At 46.3% G+C, this 15656-nt stretch overlaps 1 protein-coding gene across 2 annotated transcripts in view; it reads right to left on the bottom strand.

The window, feature by feature from the left end:
• MORC3 (MORC family CW-type zinc finger 3) overlaps nucleotides 1–14014 on the bottom strand; it is a 39769-nt gene extending 25755 nt beyond the window's left edge. For both annotated transcript variants that reach the window (XM_054578191.1, XM_054578199.1), the window contains exons 1-5: nucleotides 13888–14014; nucleotides 6160–6232; nucleotides 3162–3294; nucleotides 2040–2253; nucleotides 1327–1475 (exon numbers count right to left, since the gene is read on the bottom strand). In XM_054578191.1, coding sequence (XP_054434166.1) covers nucleotides 1327–1475; nucleotides 2040–2253; nucleotides 3162–3294; nucleotides 6160–6232; nucleotides 13888–13926 — 608 coding nt within the window. In that variant the 5' untranslated portion in view covers nucleotides 13927–14014. The remainder of the gene's footprint in view (nucleotides 1–1326; nucleotides 1476–2039; nucleotides 2254–3161; nucleotides 3295–6159; nucleotides 6233–13887) is intronic.
• Between the last annotated feature and the right edge of the window lie 1642 nt (nucleotides 14015–15656).

Below are 15656 nucleotides of genomic sequence, written 5' to 3'. Positions count from 1 at the left end.
CGTTATGGCAGTTTCCTAAAAAAACTATACATAAAACTCCCCTATGACCTATCAATGAACACTCCTGGTCATTTACTTTAGAAAAAAGAACACTGTATTCCCACGAAAACCTGTACACAAACATCTAGAGCTTTATTTGAAGTAGCCCAAAACTGTAAGTAACCCAGAGCCATGCCTTCAACCGATGCATGGTTCGACACCCTCTAGTCCACCCACACATGCGCGAGTGTATTTGGCAAGAAAAAGGGAGCAAACTACTGCTACACACAAGAACCTGCGAGAAACTCCAGAGATTTATGCTGAATGAGAGAAGCCAATCACAAATGGCTTCACGCTGCAACTCCTTTCATGTAACACTCTTGAAATGACAAAGTTATCGAAATGGAGACCACGTTAAAGGTTGCCAGGGATTAAAAAAGGAATGCGTTGTGGTCGTAAGAGGACAGCTCGGAGAGCCCTTGTGGTGAGGAACGTCCTGTATCTTGACTGTGTCAATGTCACTATCAACAGTGCCACTGTTCCACACTTCTGCAAGATGCCACCGCTGGGGAAACCGGGTAAAGGGTCCGTGAGATCTCTATCATTCTTACAACTGCACACGAATATGTAACTATCTTAAAATAAAGAGTTTAAATTAAAAAAAGAACCGGGGGAGGGACAAGGAAGCAAAAGCAAAAAACAAAAAAAAAAAAAAGGAGGGGGGACAAAGAGGTCAGAAAAGCACAAGATTTAAAGTATTTTTGGTTCCCCACTACTTATGCTTTATTTCTATGGTTCAGTATATCTTAGATCTCTCAATATTACATGTTCATCCTAAATTTTAAAACTTTTATTTGCAAAGGACCTCGTTCTCACCACAAGGATAAAGAACTACAAATCTCAGTAATACAGAAGTCTGATCTATATTGCTTTTCTCACCAGATGCTAAATCATGCTTGGCTTTAAGTACTAGACCAAATGAACCAAGGTTTCTCTTTTACCTTACAGAAGCTAGAATTCAGCTGGGTTTTTATCTTCTCATGTATTTGTTTGTTTGTTTGTTTTGAGGAGAGAAGTGGAATAACAAAGAGAATAGAGTACTATGGAGTCTAAACCTCAGGGTTAGGAAATTTATTTTTATTAACATGTAATTATCCCAACTGAAGCCAAAATGGCCTCAATAAAATGCCCTTGAATAAGCCAAACCTTTGACTATGCCAAAAAATGAGCCCCTCCCGATGCATTTCTACTCTGTGCAACAGTCCATGGGCGCCTGCAGGGCAGTCACTCCTGCACATGTGCTGAACTCTCCCAACACTGAACCAGCTGGCCGCAGACTATATTTACCTTCTAAGGTTCCAAATGATGATCCTCGTCCCCTTCTTACCCATGATGGCATCCAGTTCTGCTAGTAAACTCTGGTCCGTAGAAAACAGAGAGTGTTCCAGAATTGCAGCGAGGCTTGCTTCTGATTCCACTAAATTAATCATCTGTCGTATATCCTCAGTTAAAGAATTAGACCACCAACATATTTTCCACAATTGCAAATATGGTAGCCAACTCGAACTTGAGTAACAGGAAAATTACTTCCTAAATTATTTCCTAAGTTTTAAATGACAATTTGATTTCAAATGAACACCCAAAAGGATGCGCAAGTTTATTATCCCTAACTGACTGAACAGTTTCCAATACATAAACAATGTGCGTTTACACAGAAGACATTTTCCTAAAGATATCTTGCTTGTCAAGGCAATTAGGGGAACTTTCAAGCCAGACCGCAAGTCTTACTAGGCCATAACAAGATTGAAATAAAGAGGAAGGCTGCAGGAAGCTCGGTATGAAATGCAACCTCCTAATGGTACGGCCTGCCAGACACGACTCCCAGGGCGTAGAGGAGCAGACGCCGAGCCGCAGCTGCCATGGAGAGAGGCAGCAGCAGCACAGGAGCTAGAATGGAAGGTGTGATGAGAAACAAGAGTCTGCAGGAAGGCAAACGGGTAGACTGGTTCACATCATTTCTTCAGAATCTCTAGTTTCCATTTCCAAATCAAAAGGATATGCTGTTTGTTGAATGCCACTATGGGGACAACAACGTGTTCTGCTTTTATGGCATCCAAGTAGGTCTGAGACAAGAAGCCCACACTCATGGTTTCTCCATTTTTGGTAAAAACGATTGCATCTTTACCCAAACGCATAGAACCTGACTTGAAGCCATTCCCATACAATCCAACTGGGACATGACCATTCATGGTGACTTTGTCACTGAAGCCAAAGCTAAAAAAGAAAAGAGATTTTTAAAATAAATACATATAAGCTTCCTGTTTTTAATTCAAAAACTGTAACACCTAAAAAGCCTGGTTCTGTATGCTGGCCTCCCCCTTCCGAGATGAATCTTAGGCGATGAACTAACCTGCCTTGACACGTCCTCCCCGCTCTGAGGGAAGGAAACCAGGTCTGCGTCTGCGGCGTGAGTAAGGGTCGCACACACCAGACAGGAGCTCATTGCCTGGCATACCTGGGCTGAATGGCCGGGTATGTAACTTGGGTCCCTGGGGCCTTGAAACTGTGCCCCAGGCAATCTCCAGTAAGCGTGAACGGTCCCCTCATTCTCAGCAAGCCTACGGTAAGAGTACCGCTGGGGTTGCCTTGACTTTTTGGCACCATGAGGAATACTGGAGGAACAGCAGAAAGGCCTCTGCTACCAAATTCCCCCTCTACCTAGGCTAAGCATCTTAGTTTTTGTTCTAGGCTCATTAGGAGTCATACCGACACATTCTATATTGTGGCCCTAGAGCCTGAGGCCTTATGACTATTTTACGCTGCTTCCCCATCTTCTGAGGAATCCCTTTAAAACTACCCTCCACCCCAAGTGGTGAGTATTACTGGAAATGCTGGTTAAAACTAATTTACACTAAAATACAGATAACTGATATCAATGTGCTCCAACTCTGTAAAGGAATGGCAGAATTTTAGATAAGCCGGATACGGCGGGGGGTGATGAGAAGAACGGCATGGCCTAAGAACCTAACAGCAGAAAACAATGGAAGACTAAGAGACTAGAGCACACCGCGGCTGTATCAGCTCACGTTTAAAACACAAACCTGTGGACAGTAAGTGTGGAACATGAAACCCCTGCATTAGGTAAAAACAATGATTTTCAGATGTGTGATACTTTTACATACCTTAGCATTTTATGTAATTTATCTGAAGTCATACCATTCCCATTATCAGTGAACGTCAAGCATATATGGTTATTTATCACTGTTTTGTCAATCCATATCTGTTTAGCATTTACATCAGGATCATATGCATTATCTGAGAAACAAAAGTTTTGAGAAATTCTGAGTTTGTATTATTGAAAGAGAGCAATTAGTTCACAACAATCCCTTAACAAGCAACGGAATAACATATTTTAAGGACATTTAAAAAGTTGAAGTGTCAAGAACTCCTAAGATCTGAAAACCTGAAACTAAAAAAGTGTACCCCCGGCCCTAGCTGGTGTGGCTCAGTGGATTGAGCGCCTGCCTGCGAACCAAAGGGTCACCAGTTCGATTCCCAGTCAGGGCACATGCCTGGGTTGCAGGCCAGGTACCTGGTGTGGGGTACACGAGAGGCAACCACACATTAATGTTTCTTCCCCTCTCTAAAAATAAATAAGTAAAATCTACAAAAAAAAGAAGTGTACTCTATTATGTGTCACTCATTGACCATAACAGAATTAATTCTTTCCAAAGCCCCTCCATTTGTTATACATAGAGCAAATACTGGTACTCGCTACAGCTGTAAAAGTGTAAAAATGGGAAAAATCATGTATTACAGAGATAGCCAAGATAAGAAGGTCTTCTGCCCGCAGAACCAACCCTGGGAGGGACACAGTGTGGCTGCCGAGCCAATGAGAGAGCAGCAGCATTCCCTGCCAAGCTGCACAGGTGGGTGAAGGTTCACCTTCTCCAGAGTTCTTCAAACTGGGGCCCTTTTCAATTGTTAAAGAGAAAGCCACAGGCCCAAAATAGTGTCCCTCGTGCTAAAGCCCCAAGATACCAAACCTAGATCTTGATACCTGATTTAATTGCAGCTTCAGCCTCTCCCGGAAGCGTGATCTTAATTAACCTTAACCAGCCTGGAATTTCCTGGTCAAGCACCAGGAAGGCTGCTGGTCCCACAGGCCCCTTCTTTCCTACACAGAAGGAACAGCCAAGGCACCTACAGGACAATAAACCCCGCAGAGGGGGTCCCCCAAACCCTTTCTTTCCTTTCCCTAACAGCTCCCTGGCTCCACCCAGTCTCCTATAAAACCCTTCCATTTGGCACAGCCCCTCAAGGGCCCTTTTAGGTGCTAGACAGGATGCTGCCCCAGGCCCGAATCGCTGTATGACAATTAGATCTCCACATTTCCTTGGCTATATTTTGTTTTTAAAAACAATCTAACCAAAGTCTCTGGTGGTTTTACACTTCTATGATCTCAGCACACCTTCCATTCAACATCCTTCTTTAGCAACCTTGTTTCTGTCAGAATGAGTAAGTACAAAGGAATACATAAAAAAAAAAAATTAGAAATTTTCAACAGTAATACAATTAACTTGTGAACTACCTAAAATCCATTCAAATATCCCAGTTATTACAGTATAAATAACGGTTCTCAAACTGTCCTTCCATAAGACAGCCTACAATTAAAAATGAGTCTTTAAAAATCAGCCACAGGCGGTGTTCCACTAACAACTCAAAATCTGACATACCACACAGAGCACTGTGATTTTCAGTTCCTCCGACAGAAGCTAGAGAACCACTCTGTGTGAAAGAACAACCCACGTTGGGTAGATCCTCCGGGTTGCCACAAACAAAGAATGACAGTGAATAGCTGCAAGGCTAAAGCAGATCCACTCAGGGTTTTTAAAAAAGAGCTGGCCCTGGCCGGTGGCTCGGCCAGATGGAGCTTTGTCCTAGACAACAAAAAGGCTGCGGGTTCAATCCCCGTCAGGGCGTGTACAGGAGGCAACCGGACAATGTTTCTCTCTCACATCAATGTTTCTCTTTCCCTTCCTTTCTCTCTAAACATCAGTAAACATATCCTCGGGTGAGGATTCAAAATAAAGCAAAACAAACACCTGAACAGCATGTTAGCTGGGAGACTCTGGAAAATCTACACCAAAGGAAAGAAGGGCGCTCAAAAGTTGCTTCTTTTCTAAAATAGATCCTTCCTTGATAAAGAATCTAAAGTATGTCTAAGAGCCCTGGCCAGGGAGTTCAGGCTGTTAGACAATCCTTTTGATAAACCAAGGTTGCAGGTTCAATCTCTGCTCAGGGCACATACAAGAAGCAACCAACGAGCACACAAATCAGCAAACAATGAATCGATGTTTCTCTCTCTCTCTCCCTCCCTCTCCCCTCACCTTCCCCTCTCTCTCTAAAAAAAGTCAAGTCAATAAATTTTAAAAAATAAAATAAAGTACATCTAAGAATACCTAAGAATATAATTTATTTCATTATGTTTCTCAAATACAGGCTTAAATTAAAATTCATGTACATGAATTCCCTCCCCCAAAATTATGACCCATAATGTAAATCTGATCACTACCTTGCTTCTCTTCTCATGTTTATTAAGACATTTTTTCTTTCTTTCTTTCTTTCTTTCTTTCTTTCTTTCTTTCTTTCTTTCTTTCTTTCTTTCTTTCTTTCTTTCTTTTTAAATACATTTGTCTCTGCCTCCCCCTATTAAGACATTATTAAATACAATCCAATGGTTTGATCATTCTATCTATTGGAAGAAACAAGAATTTATTACCACAAATCTAACAGAGCATTAATCCTCCTACTTAACTAACACCAGAAAAATGAATCCATTCTGTTTTACATACTTCCCAACTATTAAAAAAATTCTCATTTTTTGCAGGTCTATTTCTTTTATAATCAGAATAAAAATATTTTCAACATAAATGCTTTATGAACTTAGAAATTATAATACTTTGAAAGTAGTATAGGAAACACTGAACAGTGATTAATTTGACATCCATTTGAATAGCTATTATGCTAGGCAACCTTTAACCTTTACCCATAATGTTATCAATCAAGATACACTCATTTTTTCAAAAAGCACAAATACATAATATTTTTCAAAGAAAAATTTTTTTAGGACTTCAACTGCAAGCAACAGGTTACATATGAAATGTCAGTTTTACATACCTATTAATTCAGCAACTGCACTGAATGGCCACGTGTGACTAGTAGAATTTGTATGTAAAAACTTCGGGCAAAGCTGAAACAAACCAACGATTCATGTAAATTCAGGTCTTACTTTTAAGGATAGAAACTGAGAAAAGAAAAATTCTGAGAGGTCCTACATTAAAATACCACAGACAAGTGAGAGAAAGTAACCAGTCAGGGCCGCGGGCCCACTAGCAACAGGCTGCGCACACCCTGCCTGCACGCTGGAGACCGGTCGCTGGAGCTCGGGCCCACCGTGAGGAAGGGCCCCCAGGCTCCACAGCACCCTGCTCACGCAGGAACCTTCAGGGCTGTTTCCCGGGCCACCCAAAGGCAGCAAACCCCTACTCCTTACTGGCCATGCACCGGGCCTGGGCCTGGGCCTGCACGCCCCCCGCCCGCTTCACCCACCCCCTTATCTGTAGCCAATGCAAATTCTTTCCAACCAGTTTACGTCTGTCTTTACCAAAACCTAATGTATGGAAGCGCCCATCCACCGCAGGACTGTGGACGTGTTGGTCTTTCCCATCAGCCCTGCTGCTGCTGGTTTAGACTTCATGCCCCAGTTCTGGTCCATTTCTGGCTACCATTTGGCTCAATAAATGCTTTCAGAAAAGCTTTCAGCCATAAAAGGTTTTGTTTGTTTGTTTAACAAAATAAATATAATTTTCTGTCCTTGCATTAAACAACAGTGAGACCGAGTAAAATAACCTGTTTGTTTCAGAATATACCTGGAAAATATAACCTAGAAGGTAAGATTCCTGGAAGATAAGGATGTTAATAAACTAGTTTACTCATCAAGTTTTATCAGGACTCCGGTCAAGATGGCAGCACAGGGAAACAGGGCTCGTCTCCTCGTGCAACCACAGCAAAATTACAACTAAACTATAGAACAATCATCACTCAGAACCGACAGACCGAGTTAAATGGAAGTCTGACAACTATGGAATTAAAGAAACCACATCCATCCAGGCTGGTGGGAGGGGCACACACAAGAATCGGGCCGGCCCCACATCCACATGTGATGGATAAAAATTTGGGAGGGATATCTCAGGAGCAAGGAGCCCCAGACCCACACCAGGACCCCAAGCCAAGAGTCCCAGCACGAGGAAGGTAAGTCCCCATAACTTCCAGCTGCAAAAAACCAGTGGAGATTAAGTCAGTGGAAGACACTTCTGGAGTTCCAAACAGTTCCTCTTAAAGAACCCACAGACGTACTCATACTCACCCCCTCTGGGCTCAGGCACCACGATGGCAGCATGAAAGGCACCAGTGGCATATGCAGGGAGGGATGGAAGTCTGGCATCAAGGCGGGAGCCAGAGGACAGCTTTCTCCCAGACAAAAAGGCAGGCAGAGGCCACTGTCCCTTTTCTGAACGCGCCCCCTACTGCCCCCTACCGAACCACAGAGGTGGCAGGCGGGTGACATATCTGAGACTGCAGCAACCTGGCTAACACCATTGGCCCCGCCCTGGAGAACCCCTGAGGCTTCATCCCAACCAATTTACCCCCGACCTTACAGGCCCACCCAAGCTGTTAATCAGGGACTTTTCCATATGAATGGCTGGTCTTGGCTCCAGCTTCACAACTTCCTAAATCCTCTCAAACAAGCAACAGCTGGCCCCCAGCTCAGTACTTCTTGTTAAGTGGCCCCAGGCCTGGCACTAAGAGCAACCAGATAGATTCACAGCTTGGCTTCCCTGGGAATCTCCAAGCCCAGCACAAGTAGCAGCCTTCTAAAGTTGCTCTATAGCTCAGGTAGGGTGGCCCCAGGCAGAACACAGGTAGGGGCTGACCTGGGCCTGCACCACCCAGGACACCCCAGAGCTTGCACACCCAGTGGACAGCTATAGACCATGACAGGGCGCCACCCCCCTGCCCCACTCTCTGCAATCCCCCACGGAGGGTGGAGGTGGGCGGTCAGTGGTCACAGCCGATCCTTGCAGTTGGCTGGCTTGGGTAAATCCCTCCATTGACCTGACAACAGCAATCAAGGCTCAACGACAAGAGGATGATGTGCACGGCCCACACAAAGGACGGACGCACCTCGAGCACCCAGCTTGGGTGACAGGGGAGGCTGTGCCAAGGCACCGCACAGGACTCCCACTACAAGAGGCCATGCTACTAAAACAGGGAGTCATAGCAGTTCTACCTCATACACAGAAACAAACGCAGGAGGCTGCCAAACTGAGGAGACAAAGAAACATGACCCAAATGAGAGAACAGATCAAAGCTCCAGAAAAAGAGCTAAACGAAATGGAGATAAGCAATCTGTCAGATGCAGATTTCAAAACCCTGGTTGTCAGGATGCTCAAGGAACTTAGGGCCTCAAAATAGATACAGTCAGAAACAAAGGATACACTAATTGAAATAAGGAACTACTTACAGGGAAACAACAGTAGAGTGGATGAAGCTAGGAATCAAATCAATGATTTGGAATGTAAGGAACAAAAAAAACGATCACGCAGAACAAGAAGAAAAAAGAATCCAAATAATAATAATAATAGTATAAATGGCCTCGGGGCAACCTGAAGAAGCCCAATATCCGCATCACAACGGCACCAGAAGGAGGAGAGAAAGAGCAAGAAGCTGGAAATCTATGTGAAAAATGGTGAAAGAAAACTTCCCTAATTTCATAAAGGAAATAGACATGTCAAGTCCAGAAAGCACAGAGAGTTCCAAATAAAACATGCAAAGAGGCCCACGCCAAGACACAGCAGAATTAAAATGTCAAAGGTTAAAAATAAAAGAGAGAATCTTCAAAGGAGCAAAAAAACAGTAGCTGGTTACCTACAGGGGCGTTCCCATAAGACTGCCAGCTAATTTCTCAAAAGGAACTTTACAGGCTAGGAGGGACAGGCAAGGAATATTCAAAGTGATGAAAAGCAGGGACCTACAGCCAAGGTTGCTCTACCCAGCCAAGCTGTCCTTTAGAATTGAAGGGCAGATAAAGAGCTTTCCAAACAAGAAAAAAACTAAAGGAATTCATCATCACCAAACTATTATTATATGAAATATTAAAGGGACTTAAAAAGAAGATCAAAACTATGAACAATAAAATGGCAAAACAAAAAAAACAAAAACAAAGAACCACGTTGCTATCAACAACTGAATCTAAAAAACAAACTCGTTAAGAACAGAGACAGAACCCTGTGTGCGGAGAGCCTCTGGATGGCTGCCAGATGGGGGGGTGCGGGGGATGGGTGAAGAGGGGAGGGCATTAAGATGTACAAACAGGTAGTTACAGAACAGCCATGGGGATGTAAAGTACAGACTAGGAAATAAAGTAGCCAAAGGACTTGCCCGCAGGACCCAGGGGCATGAACACTGGTGGGGGAACTGCCTGAAGGACTGCACGATGCACGACGCTCGGTGGAGGAGGGGCAAAGGGGGAAAATCAAGGCAACTGTAATAGCATAATGAATACAATTTTTCAAAAAAAACAGATAAAGGACTTGAATAGCTACTTCAAAGATGGTATACAAGTGACCACTAAGCACAAGAAAAGCTGCTCAGAGCACACTAATCATTAGGGAAATGTAAACTGAAACCACAATGATATAGCCAATGTCTATTATCACAAAGCAAAAAATAAATTCACTTCACAAACACAACATCGAAACGAGAAAACAAGAAGTTCCGGGGAGGATGTGTGGAAACTGGAACTGCTGTGTACTCTTTAAGGGAACATAAAATGGTAGAGCCACTATGGCGGGGGGGGGGGGGGGGGGTTTCTTAAAAAAAACCAAATCAATATAGAATTACCATATAATCCAGCAACTCCACTTTTGAGAAAATACTGAAAAGTACTGAAAGCAGAGTCTTGAAGATATATTTATATACCCATGTTCATAGCCAAGTTATTCACAATAGTCAAAAAGTAGAGGCAACCCAATTGTGCGTGGATGATTGGACAGATAACGTGTAGTATATTTAGTAGATGTAAAGTGTAGACGTAAGTTTCCTCTCTAGAAAATGGGATGAACTCTAATAGTTCTACTTGGGTCGTTTACAATTATACTTTCTGGATAACACTCTTTGTTTTTGTTCTCACTTTTAAAAAAATACTGTAAAACAGTTTTTTAGTTATTTTACACATACTTATTTTATGGTCTAACACTTTCATTCTTTAGTGTCTATAGATACTGACATAGGGTACACCCAAAAAAAGAACTGGCTCCTTCCTTTCTGAACACTCAACACTGAAGCCTACCAAAGGGCTACACTCGGATCTGAACACTTTGCAGTCAGCTTTTAATGTCTCACTTGGAAATGCAAGTGGAAGGCTAGCAATCATCTCTGGAGTGGCTCTGTTGGTTGGAGTGTCGTGCCACACACCAAAAGGTTTCGGGTTCCATTTCCAGTCAGGACACACACAAGCATCAACAAATGAACATAAAGATAAGTGGAACACCAAACCATTGTGTCTCTCTCTCAAACCAATAACCAAAAAGTTTAAAAAATCAAAAAAACAGAGCAAGAGAAACATAAGTAGAGGTAATGCAGAATAAAAGAAAACTTCAAAAATACTATGACTTATATGCCCAGTGATAAGAACAAATATTTTGTCCCCGATTTTTAAGAAGACATTCAGAAAATAAGACAAGTGTTTATACTAACGAAATACATGGTAAGAGAAAGGATCAATGGAAGGAGTCTCCCAGAAAGGAAAGAAAAACCAATGAGAAAGGAATGAGGAGACAAGAGAGAACAGAAAAATAGAGGGAAGATATCTATTAAATATCTGAGAAAATTTTCTTAAGTTTCCAGCCTACATGCCCAAGGCAATGCACAGGACTCCACTGAACAATAAGATGTGTCCTTAAAATTCTGAGACAAGTTACTTCTAACCTAGACTTTCAAACCCAGACAAATTAAAGGTAAAGGGCAAGCAATGGTACCAAAAAGAGTTTCAAGAAATGATGTAACATTGTTCTGCCCATGTACTCTGTTCCTAGGGAGTTACACCTGTTTTTGGAAGGCTGGCTGGGCTCCAACACACCAGTAACAAAATAGCAAATATTTCCCCAGTGCTTACAGCATGCACTTGCCCGTTATATGTATTTGCTCATTTAATGTTTAAAACCACCTTCTGAGGGAGGCACAATGATTTTTCCCATAACTTCGACTGGAAACTCAGGCACAAATAGGTTAACTGCAGTGACGTGCCCAGGGTCACACTTGCAGCTGTCACTCAGGACCTGGACAAAGATGGGAGGGCCACAGGGAGAAAACCTCAGAAGAGGCCTACGGGGCGGGGCGTGGAGACACTACCAAAAGGGGAAGGAAATTGAAAAAAATAAAAAATAAAGGGAAGTCCCCAAATCACAACTCAATCAACAAAACTAACAAAATACTGAGTGTGCTTAAACACTTCTAGAAAAGACATTCCAGGGCTCTGAAAGTCTGAATGAAAAAGGGATCAATCAGTACAGAGAAAAACTAAGCAAACAAGCACATAAAATACAAATCAATTAAGTTCAGTGAAAACAAAAAGCTGTACAGCCAAGAAAACACAGTCATACTTCTGGCTTATTCACTTGCAAATAATAGTAAGAGCGATAAATCATACAGTAATTCAACCAAAAAGAGAGACATATAAGCTCTGGAAGGATGGGAAGAGGTGAAAAGTGTGTGTATGTGTCCGCTAAATCCACAGCAGGATTTTTGGAAAACAACAACAAAATGGTATCAGGATTTTACTCAGGAATATGGAGGCAAAAAGCAAATATTTTAATAAGTTTTTATCACTCCACACTCCACTCTGGGACCTCCTGACCCACTAAACGATTGTTTTACACCTGCATTCACGATGGTTCACCTCTGTGCCTCGCGGCTTCTGACAGACCGACGAACTCATCCACTCCCGGACCCTCTGCCGACGCAGGCCGGCCGTGCACAAGCGCAGGAGCACGCCCGTGTTCCAACGACGCCTACGCATGGCAACGGGAGGACCTATTTCACACAGTTTTCATAGGTGAGGAAAGGGTCTTGGACTTTTCGGTAACCGTTTCAGAGTCACTCTCAGCTCCTGGGCCACAGAGAAGCAGGAGGCGGCTGTGCCTGGCCGTGGGCTGCAGCCGGCCAGTTCGCGTCCTCAAGCAGGGAGACCGTCCAGCAGCCGCAGCGGGGAGATTCCTGCCGACGGGGTTCCAAACAGCCCCTCACCCACGAAAGACAACCGCCCCCGCCCCCCCGCCCCGGCCGCCAGCTGACAGTCCGCGTCTCTCGGACTGTCTGGCCCTGCTCTTCGCGTTCCTTCTCCCCCGAGTCCGGAACAGCCGCAGGCGGCGACGCGCGAGGCGAAGGAGTCTCCGCGCCCCGGGCAGCGCCAGCTCCCTCCCTCGCCGCCGCGGCCCCGCGGGCCTGCAACTGGCCCGGCCTGGGAACCTGGCGGCGCGGGACGGCTGACAAGAGTCCCACTCGCTAAGGCTTGACAGCATCCGGGCGCCCTGCAGAGCATCCCAGTCCGCCAGGGTCACCCAGGTGTAGCGCGAGCGGCTAGCAAATACCGTTTAAAGCCAGTGGCAAGGAAGGAGAGAGCGGCCCTCGGCACCCGAACTCCTAAATGCCACCCCGTACAATAAGCCAGCTACGTCACCAAGGCCCTGTATTCAGAACGGGTGAAGGACGCTTATTGCCCAACGGATGCCCCCTACCCCGGGAGGAGAAGGAACGCCGGGGCGCGGGCAAAGGACAGGTCTTTTTCAGAAACGCCCAAAAGCCCCCGAGAGTGAAATGGGACACTTTCCATTTCCCCAGCCGTCCAGGAAGTGCAAAGTTAAACCCAGACACCCTTTCCCACTCGTCGGGGACAGAGGCCGACGGCACCAGCTGTGGGCGAGAAACTGGCTGAATGAATGGAAGCAGGGCCGGGCTGCCCCCACGCGAGGGCTCCGGGCGGGGGCCGGGCGGCCGCCACCCCCGGGACCCACCTCCTCCCGGGAGGAGGTCCGTTTTGGAACCACCAGCGCCGCCAACTTTTTCAAATACTCAGGTAGGAAAGCCACGCCCACATCTTCAGTCGCGAAATGTTAATTTGTATTGTGCGGCCGCTCCCTACGCCGCGACTCCGAGATCGGAGGAGCGTGGATTTCCAGGAACCCGAAACTGACGCGCCGGAGAGGCCAGCGGGGAGCCAGCGAGCTCGCGGACGCCGTGATTCCGCCCGAGGGCTTCACTGGAGGGAAGCGGCAGGAATTTCAACGAGTCAGACTGGTCCGGGCTCGCTGCGCCCCGCGCCGCTGCCCAGGAGGTCAAGGCCGCCGGCATTTCTGGCCGCAGCCAGCCGCTCCCTCCCCCTCCGGAGTGCCCGCGGGCCCGCAGGCCGGGAAGGGTCAGGGGGCCCGCACGGTCCGAGGCTGGCGAGTCGGCCGCCGAGGCCCCGCCGGCGGGCCAGAGCGGCCAGACAGCCTGGACGGAGCCCGGAGGAGGGGCCGCGGCCCCGGCCCGCCCCGAAGCCTCGGGCGCAAAACAGAAACCTAACGCTGAGGGAACGGGACGCAGCCCGGGACGCAGCCCGGCCCAGCCCTGCTGGCCGCCGAGCCGCTCCGCCGACGGGACCGAGACGGCTGCCCCCTCCCCCGACCCCGACGCGGCCCCAGCCACCCGCCAACGAGTCGCCACCGCCCACTGCCGGCCCCCCCTCGCTTGCCCGCCTGCCCGCCCTCCAGGGACACGGCCGCTCCACCCCTCGCGAATGCTCACCGCGCTGAGGCGGATCCCGCTGGGTGGCTGCGCCGCCATCTTGAGCGAGCTACAAAGCCAGGACCGGCCTCTGTCGCAGCACGACCGGGAGGGAGACCGCGGGGACTGTTGTGGTGACCGCGCGGCCCCGCCCACTTCCGGGGGCGGGCCTCGCGGGCGCCCCGCCCACTCACTTCCGCCTGCAGGCAGTATCGGGGTGGGTGTGTGGGAAACGCAAAAATTGCGGGGTGGGTGAAGGTGGGTAAAGGCGGGTCCAGCGGTGGAGCTTGGGCTCCGAACACCCGGCGGGCGGGCGGGCGGGCGGGGTGGGGCGCCTGCCGAGGATGGGCGGCCGCGAAAAGTCATTGCATTAGTGGACCTGGAGGCTTAAGGGTCTCGAGTTTGAAGGCGGGCATCGCGATGTGCCCTGGTGGTCCAGAAAAATAGACGCGCTTGACCTGGGTGGACGTGAACTGCACGGAGAAAAGCCATCCCTTGCGCAGCCGTGTCAACTTGATCTGAAAGCTTATTAACGGAATGATGAACTTGAACATTTTGGATTTACCCTGAAAATTATCATCCTTCAACCTGATAGAGCCCTTTCTCGCATGCACATCTATTGAGTCCTTTTGCTCGACACACTTGGTGTCAACTTTGAGGCGGGCTTTGGGCTGAGTAGGATATAGAAATTAGTAAGTCAAGGGCTGTCATACACTGCAGGTAAAGAAAGGGTTGAAATTTTTTTTAAATATCCATTGCGTTTTAATGACTGTAAAAGTGGCATTTCTTTGTAAAAATTCTAATAATACAGAAATATAAAACAAAATGTAACTCCAAGTCCTTCACCAGAATATGTAGACAATGTGGTGTATATTACTCCAGACTTGAAACCAGAAGAGTCTGCCTTCCTGCTGCCTGTCACTACCGGAACCAACAAGGAGAGACAAGGACCGAATCTTTATGGATGTATTATTCAGATGCTGGTGATCTGACAAGATGGCAGGTTCTGTACCCTAAAAAAACTCGTATTTAACATCTCATCTCAAGACCACCTGTAAGGAGAAGGAAAGCGTATGTAAGGGGTTTGGAAAAAGGTTAATCTGATAAGAGTTGCAGTCCAGCAGCAATTTTCTTAGTATTCATTTATCTGCTGATCAACAATTCTTTATCTGCATTACCAGACTCTCCCTCCTTGGAACAGGAGGGCTCAGATACCACCTCCGATGCTTGCAGACCCCTTGGAGCACAAAGGTTGAATTGCTGGTGATCTCCTGGAGATCATGCATTCCAGTTCCTGGAAAAACAGCTTTCCACAAGCATTAGTCACTTAAGTCTATCCACTACAACAGACACCAAAATCTTTAACTCTTGAGTTCCCCATCAGGCTCACTATATATTAAATATTACTTACGATATAGCACCAGACCTTACAGATTCTTCTGCCACTAGCATTTTCATTTTATCTAATTATTTCAGCTTGAGGCTTGTAAGTACTCAAACATTTTTGAATTAATGAATAAATGAATGAGGAAAAGTTAAAAAAAAACAACTTGTGTTCTATTGTCACCCTGGCCACTGATCATTGGGTAAATGACATAATGTGAATCGCCTAAGAGTGATAGTTAATCCCATTAGAAATGCTCTGGACTTGGTCATTGCTCAGGTTTTCTCCAGCTTTAAGATTGTGGGGCAGGATAAGCAGCCAGGAGAATTCCTCGGCCTGCAGGATTAGGAAAAAGACTCATGGTTGATTCACACTGGTCTCATTCGGCCCCCTGACTCACCTGCCT

Source organism: Pteronotus mesoamericanus, unplaced genomic scaffold (assembly GCF_021234165.1).
Source record: "Pteronotus mesoamericanus isolate MK-2021 breed Mesoamerican mustached bat unplaced genomic scaffold, CSHL_Meso_final contig_116, whole genome shotgun sequence".
In the NCBI taxonomy this organism is placed as follows: domain Eukaryota; kingdom Metazoa; phylum Chordata; class Mammalia; order Chiroptera; family Mormoopidae; genus Pteronotus; species Pteronotus mesoamericanus.
This window is presented reverse-complemented; position numbering and strand designations above follow the sequence as displayed.